The sequence below is a fragment of the Cucumis melo genome, chromosome 10, assembly GCF_025177605.1.
Source record: "Cucumis melo cultivar AY chromosome 10, USDA_Cmelo_AY_1.0, whole genome shotgun sequence".
Lineage (NCBI taxonomy): Eukaryota > Viridiplantae > Streptophyta > Magnoliopsida > Cucurbitales > Cucurbitaceae > Cucumis > Cucumis melo.
The window spans coordinates 17,384,846-17,392,314 of NC_066866.1; the positions used below are offsets into that span (position 1 = coordinate 17,384,846).

Consider the following 7,469-nt stretch of genomic DNA (forward strand, 5'->3'; position numbering starts at 1 on the left):
CCCTAATTGCAGTATACATACACATGGCATCAGCATATAACATGTCACATAAATCATCTCTACACTCTCCGTCCCGACATTCGTCGTAACCATAATAGATCTTGCCACGCATAACAGGCTATAGCACAACTATATCGTCATTTGCATCATACTAACATTTATTTCAGGCATCGTACTGTCAACTTCTCAATATGCAACATAGGGGCATACACAGTCTCATACTTCTAAACATGAAACTAGTAGTAGAATCTCTTACCTGGAGATCTACTTGTCGAGTCCTAACCGCGAGGCAGTACGCTTTCCAAGCGACGAAGTCCTAACTGTTTAATAAGTCAAAATTCGTAAATAGGTCGCCAACGACTAACGGTTCGAGACTCAGTTGAAATAACTTACCCTAGAAGGAGGTTGCAGTGCTCGAGCCCCTACTGAAGAAATCCCGCGCTGCAGTAATTTCTTGGTCCAAGACGTCCCTTGAGGAAAATAATTTAATTTAGACCCAAATTAATTTAACTAACGTCCGAGCATGGAGTCTTACCGGAAAAACCACAATAATTAATTAGATTACCAAAATATAGGTGGATGGAGCCAAATTAGTCCTGGCGGCTCGGCTGGAAGAAGACAGGACCGGCTCGGCTTGGGCAGACGCGGCTCGGCTCGGTACAGGAATTTCGCGTGCGGCTCGGCTTGCAACAGGGGGAGACGCGGCTCGGCTTGCAACAGGGGAGACGCGGCTCGGCTACACAGAAGCGCGCGGCGCGACTTCACACGCGGACGCGGCTCACACGCGGAGAGGACTGGACGCGGCGCTTCGGTTTCGGCTTCGGGCGCGCGGGCGTGGAGCGGCTCCGGGTTCGTTCGTCGGCTGGAGGCACGCGCGGCGGATCGGCTTCGAGTGGCGGCTGCGGGAGACGGCTGGGCGCGGATCGAAGCGGCTCCCTTCGGCTCGGTCGGAGCGACGCGGCTGACGGAGCTTCTCGGATCGACGCGGCTGACGGAGCTTCTCGGATCGACGCGGCTGACGGAGCTTCTCGGATCGACGCGGCTGACGGATTCGGCTGCAGACGCGCGGAGGATGGCTCGGCTTCCACTCGGCTTGCAGACGCGCGGTGGGTCGGCTCTACTACGGCCGGCTCCGAGGGTTATTTTTTCAGCTGGCGGCGGCGGCGTGCGGCGGCGTGCGGCGGCGGCGGCGCGGAGAGTGGCGGCGGCTAGGGTTTCCTCTTTTTTTTTTCTTTCTTTTCTTTGGGAAGATGAAGAGTCTCACACTTCCCCATGCCTCTTTTTAAAAGAATTAAAAATAATTAAAAGAAATCCCTAAACCCCCCTTTCTCTCTCCTCAAATAAAACACCCTTGACCCTTTCCAAGGAAATTAATTATTTGCTAAGCCATTAGTTGATTATTTCACCCCCAAATTTCAAAATAAATAAAATAAACAAAAAACCAACCTTGGTTTAATAAAAATACTTAATAACACTAACCACACTTAATAATAATGCTAGTGGTCAAAATAACAAAGGAAAAATCGAAAAAAGTTGGGCGTTACAGAAGTCGATCATTTTTATAAATATTTCACATTTTCCATCTTTCCATTTTTCTTTCCATCTTTCTTTCTACCCTTCTTGTTTTCCTTCTTTCCATCTTTCTTTCTACCCTTCTTTTGCAAATTTCTTTTTCTTCTTCTGTCGTTTTTCTTAAACTATTTTGTACATCATAATATTTTTTTGATTTATTATATTCTTTTAAAGACCCTTTTTCAATGTATTTTTATTTACATGAAAATTTAATATTTAACAAATTTTGATTAAAAAATACCTTTCAAAAGAATAAATATGAGATTATTGAAAATAAAATTAGACTACCAAAGGTGTAAGTAATTAAGTCAACCCAAAAAGAAAGAAGAAATTCACACATCAACATCATAAGAAAAGTTCTTACTTACTTTAGGATAAAATTTATTCGTATATTTCTACAGTCAAATAAGAAGAAAAAAGAGTGAATGAAAGTTGATCCCTCTTATTAATGAAATATAATCTACAACTTAAGGAGTGAGTCTTACCAAAAGTAACAAATTAAAATGAAAACTATATGAAAATTAAGCAAAAAATTTAACCACAAATCTCCAATTGGTTAGTTGGAAGATTTTGACTGTTAAGAAAGGAAAATGTCAAGCCAAAATATATCAAAGTTGCCAAACCGGACCGGCGTTATTTTTCTTATTCTTACTGCGTCTTCAGCAAGTGGGGATTCTAAAAAGGAAGCCCTTAATTAATCTTAGTCATAGCCATTGATTAGATTAAAATTAGGAGTTAATTAATTAATTATGAGAAGGGACTAATTTAGTTGAATGATCATAACAGTGGTGTCGTCGAGGGAGCCTCTTGATGTTGACAATGTCACCAATTGTTTGCATGCTGACATTATTAATTTCGGATTAATTGGCCTATTCTTCTTTATCTCTACGCCACAGACTGCTTCTACCATGTCTACTGCTTCTTGATTTGTAACCTGAGAAGATAATAATGGAATTTTTAGTCTCCTTAATTTCATGATAAAAATGTTAGGTTAATAAATAAAAAATAAAAGACTAACTATTTAGTTGAAAAGTTTTATGTTTTGATGATATAGAGTTGTGTGGAGGGTAAATTTTAGTGATTTTTTTAATATATTTTTTCAATAAAGTAAGTTCGGAATAAATATTGTGATCAAAAGTGATTTACATAAAGGACACAATATTCAACTTACTTTATTAAAAAAGTTAATATATATATTGAATAAAGAGAGTGAATTTGACTTTAGTAGATAGCTCAAAATGAAATACATCTAATTACTTTTATAATTAAAAGGATGAGAGTTGTTGAAATTAGAACTAACCTTGTCCCAAAGACCATCAGAAGCAAGAATCAAGAAACGACAATCATCTTCAATCTTCATCACTCTCGACTCCGGCTCCGATATCACCCACTGTTTCAGATGCTCATCTCCCATGGCTCTTGATACAGCTAATGTTCCTTGAACTCTCCATCCACCACCGCAACAATCCACATAACCGCCCTAAATGCACCACAAAATACTCATTCATTCATTCATTCATTCATTACTAACTACAAATTCTTCTAATTCTTCAATTCAATCTCTAGTATATAATAATGGCTTCAAATTCTTACCGATTTCTCGATCCGATTTCTCTCGTCTTCTCTTCCCGCCCTGTGATCCGAGGTTAGGGCTTCCGCTCTTCCGTTTCGACTCAACACCGCGCGACAGTCGCCGACGTTCGACACCGCCAGATTCCCGTTCCGTATCAATGCAGTGACGCAACAAGCGCCGCCGCCTTCCTCCGATACTTCCCGATCCGTCATTAGATAGCCGTCTTTGATCGCTTCCTCGACTTCCGATTCTGTTCTTCTCCATACTTGATCGATTACGTTTTCACTCAAACGTTTCGCCGCGATTTCCGCCACTTTCGCTCCACCGTGTCCATCGAAAACTCCGAAGAAAGCCTGTAATTAAGGAGTTCGATTTTAACTTAATTAAACATGAATAAATAAAAAAAAAAAAGTATACGAATTAAATCTGAAATTTTCAAAAATATACCTGTCGAGAATCTCCTTGAATTCCGACGCTAACTGAGAATCGATCCTCCATAGCACTGATTCGTCTTCTTCCTCTTTTGCAATAAACCGAATATCCTTCCCCTTCCTCCTCCATCACTTCCGGCGTCTCGAGTATTCCAAATCCAATCGACGGCATACTGTGCGGCACGTGGATTCTCGCGGGCCTCTTCCTCTTCAAAACCGTATCAACATGGGAAACAGAGGAGGGGGACGGGGAAGACGATGCAGAAACATGAAGGTTCATTGGAGTGGATAACGATCTGGGCGAAGATGAAGAGGTAGAGGAATTGAGAGAGGAGGATTTGCAAAGAAGTGAAGCGATCTTTGGAGACGAGAAAATTGGAGTCATCGTGGTTGTCGTCGCTGCAACTGCGCACATGTTGGATATGATATTCTTATTGGGTTATTGTTTTTTTTTTTTTTTTTTATTAAAAAAAAGGATTTTGAGAAGAAGATGAAATGGAAAAGGAGAAAAGGGAAGAAGTATTTATAGTGGGTGAGTTTGGATTTTGATAAGCGGCGGTGTTTCTGGAAGAAGCAATTTTAATATTTTGGGGTTGACTCTCTATACTATACTAATAAAAGTCAAAAAAAAATTATTTTGTTACTTTTATTATTATTTTGATGCAATGGAATGCAACATGCATGAATAGTTAGTTAGTTGAAAGGATCCGGCTTCACGCTCTTACCGGATCCGTTACTTCAAGCCATTTCTTTTTAAAAAAATAAAATAAATAATACAATAGCTTCCTCATAAAATAAATAAATAAATATTTCTCAATTGTGAATACAAAATAAAAAAGTAAAACTAGTTTATTTATTAAGGTTCTTATATTCTTAAGTTTTAAAATACTAAACATTTTTAGTCTTAAAGCTTTCGGTTTAGTTTTAATTTAGTTTATATGTTTTTATGTTGAAGATTTGATTTTTGTTTCGGTTCAACCCTTCTATTTTATTTTACTGTTTATATTTTTTATTTTAGTTTTCACTAAATACTCAGTATTTCTTCGTTGTTAAGGTTTAGTTAACTAATTTTAAATATTATTATTATAATTAATTAAAATTTACTATTTTCGTTGTTATCAAAATTAAAATCTAATTTCATGATTATTTTAAATTTATTAATATTACTGTCTTGGTTGTTTTAAATTAATTAATAGATACAACGATGTTAATTAGGGGTGAGCATTGATAGATTAAAGTTGATTTTTTGACCAAACAACTATGGTGGGCTTTGTAAATAATCAAACTAACTCTTACCATGAATGAGTAAATGTTAAACCTTTGATTTCTTTTCAATGTTATTGATATGTATTTTGTCAAACTAACATCAATTGACACCAGTAGAAAAAGGGCCTACGATGACAGTTAAATACTGTCATAAAATGATTTTGTGACAGTTATTTGCAGTCATTGATGCGGTAATCATGAAAAGTATTTTATAACAGTTCTACAAAACTGTCACGAAATGTGTTTTTCATGATAGAGAATAAATGTCATGAATTATTTATTTTATGACAGATTATAAATATCATTATCTAAATTTAATGACAAATAATAACTATCATTATTTATATTTTATGATAGAGAATAAGTGTCATTATTAATCTTGTTGGACAGATATTAAATGTCATTATTTATCATTTATGATATTATTTATGACATTTATTAACTGTCATCATTTCACCTACCATTCTTGCTCTATGTTTCTTGTCTCCCTACCATTACACACACCAATAGAATCACAAAGTATTATACATGTTGAAATTTATGTCCTAAAACTTGTACTTTGTTATTTGATTCAATAAAGTTTATTATTGAATGCTATAATCTTAAAACCAATAAGTATTAAGGTCCCGAGGCTATTTTACTAAGTTTGTCAATATACATGAACTTTATATAGAGATATAAACATGGATTAAGTTCGAGTTAATAGCCCAAATAGTCTATAGTATATGAATAAGGTTGGACGCCTTATTCTGGAAAAACACTATGGATGCAGCCCGCTCCGTAATTAGTACAAATGATGTAATCCTCAATCGTTCATGTAAAGACATGGGAGTGGGGGTATCCTATGTAAATGGTTTGCATAAGACTGGAACCACGAAATGATCACTTTTAGTTATAACACCGTAAACTATAAACTGACTATTTCAATTATGATGACCTAAGTAATTTGATCTTAATTCTGAGCTAACTATGAACTTCTGTTCATTTGGTAGTATCCTTAGATCTGCATAGGTGAGGGCAGCTCATCATCGCTGGCCCAATAAGCCTCCCATTCCAAGGATAAGACCAAGTGGATAGCTAGGGACATAGGGTGCAAGATGGAATTCACTCCTACCCACTTCTGGGATAGTAAATAGGTTGTTCCCTTAAGGACTGAATCCAAGTCTTGAACAAGGGGCCCCACCTTCTCATTGGCTTGAGAAGGATTCAGGTTTATAGGTTAGACCTTAAACCAATTGTTCAATAATGGATCAGCGAGTCTTAAGAAGCAAGATGTAATCTCTGAGGTAAAGCAGTATTTTGACCCAACCAAGATTATGAACAACCTATGAAGGATCGACTTACTCATCATGGTTATATCAAGTGGACAGAAATATATCTATAGTGAAGGGAGTGTAACTATGAGTCTTTAGTGGAATGACTCATTAGTTAACGAATGTTGATTAAGCTTGGTTTAAAAGAGTTTAGCTAGTTAATCTCGAATCGTTGGAGCCCATGATCTATAGGTCCATTAGGTTCCCCTACTAGCTCATATGGATTTAACTAAGAATAATATGTTGAAGTAGCTTGAATTATTCGAATTAGGAAAAGAGAGAGAAATCGACAAGTATATATGATATAAGTCGATAGATATAAACTTTAAGCTTTGTATTTAAATATGATTTAAATAAATATGAATATAGATTCATATTTAAAGGCTTGAAAAGTTTTGAAACGGTCAAAGTTGTAAAAGTCAACATGTTGACTTTTAACTTTGAAAAACAAAACTTTGACCGGATTTATATTCAAATATGATTTGAATTTTAGAAAAATGAATTCGGATTCATACTCGAAAGGTTAGAATTAGTCAAGACGGGTAAAATAACAAAAAGTCAAAAAGTTGAGTTTTAACTAAGAAAAGTCAAAGTTTGACTTTGACTTAAATTGCCGCAATATGGCTTCACTACTCTAATGGATTCTTGCAAAACCTAGTAAGAAAAGAAAATGATGATTGTAACTCAGAATAAGACTTGTTATAAAGATGCGAAATAACGCAAACACCCACAATCAATAAAGCAACAACAAAACATTTCTGACACTATAAGAGACGGGGTACTCCCGACGCACAAAAACATCGGGGAAAGTGACAAAATCATCGGGAAATGATATGTCGACGTTTTACGTGACGTCGGACCCTACGTTGGGAAACCTGAGTCGGGAGTGGCACTTCCGACACGTGAACAACACGATGTCAGGAATGCCTCTACCGGCGTCGTGTTTCCCGACAACGTTGACGGCATCGAAAATACCTCTCCCGATGCCGTTTTTTGCGACGAAACCACCGATTTTGGGAATACCTCTCCCGACGTCTTTTTTGTCGACTCATATCGTAGCATCGGGAATGATATCTTCTGACGTTTTTGTGCATCCTATTGTTGACGTTTCATTGCATCGGGAATTCCTTTTTATTTTTTTTTAATATGTAATTTTTAATCTATTTCCCCTTAAATATTTTGCTCAAATAAGTTTTTTATTTTTGTTAAATAACGACATTCGGTTTGCTCAAATATTTTTGCGACGTTTTGGATTAAATTAAAATTATAAATTTAATATAAATTAGTAAATTAAGAAATATAAACAAAAATTAA

The 7,469-nt window shown here is 36.5% G+C and overlaps 1 protein-coding gene across 1 annotated transcript; it reads right to left on the reverse strand.

The window, feature by feature from the left end:
• Positions 1 to 1,994: 1,994 nt before the first annotated feature.
• Positions 1,995 to 4,078, reverse strand: LOC103495119 (probable protein phosphatase 2C 2). The gene is made up of 4 exons (XM_008456582.3): positions 3,593 to 4,078; positions 3,166 to 3,498; positions 2,873 to 3,052; positions 1,995 to 2,506 (listed from the first exon to the last, which is right to left on the reverse strand). The coding sequence occupies exons 1-4, from the start codon at positions 3,989 to 3,991 to the stop codon at positions 2,333 to 2,335; spliced, it is 1,086 nt and encodes a 361-aa protein (XP_008454804.1). The 5' UTR covers positions 3,992 to 4,078; the 3' UTR covers positions 1,995 to 2,332.
• Positions 4,079 to 7,469: the final 3,391 nt, after the last annotated feature.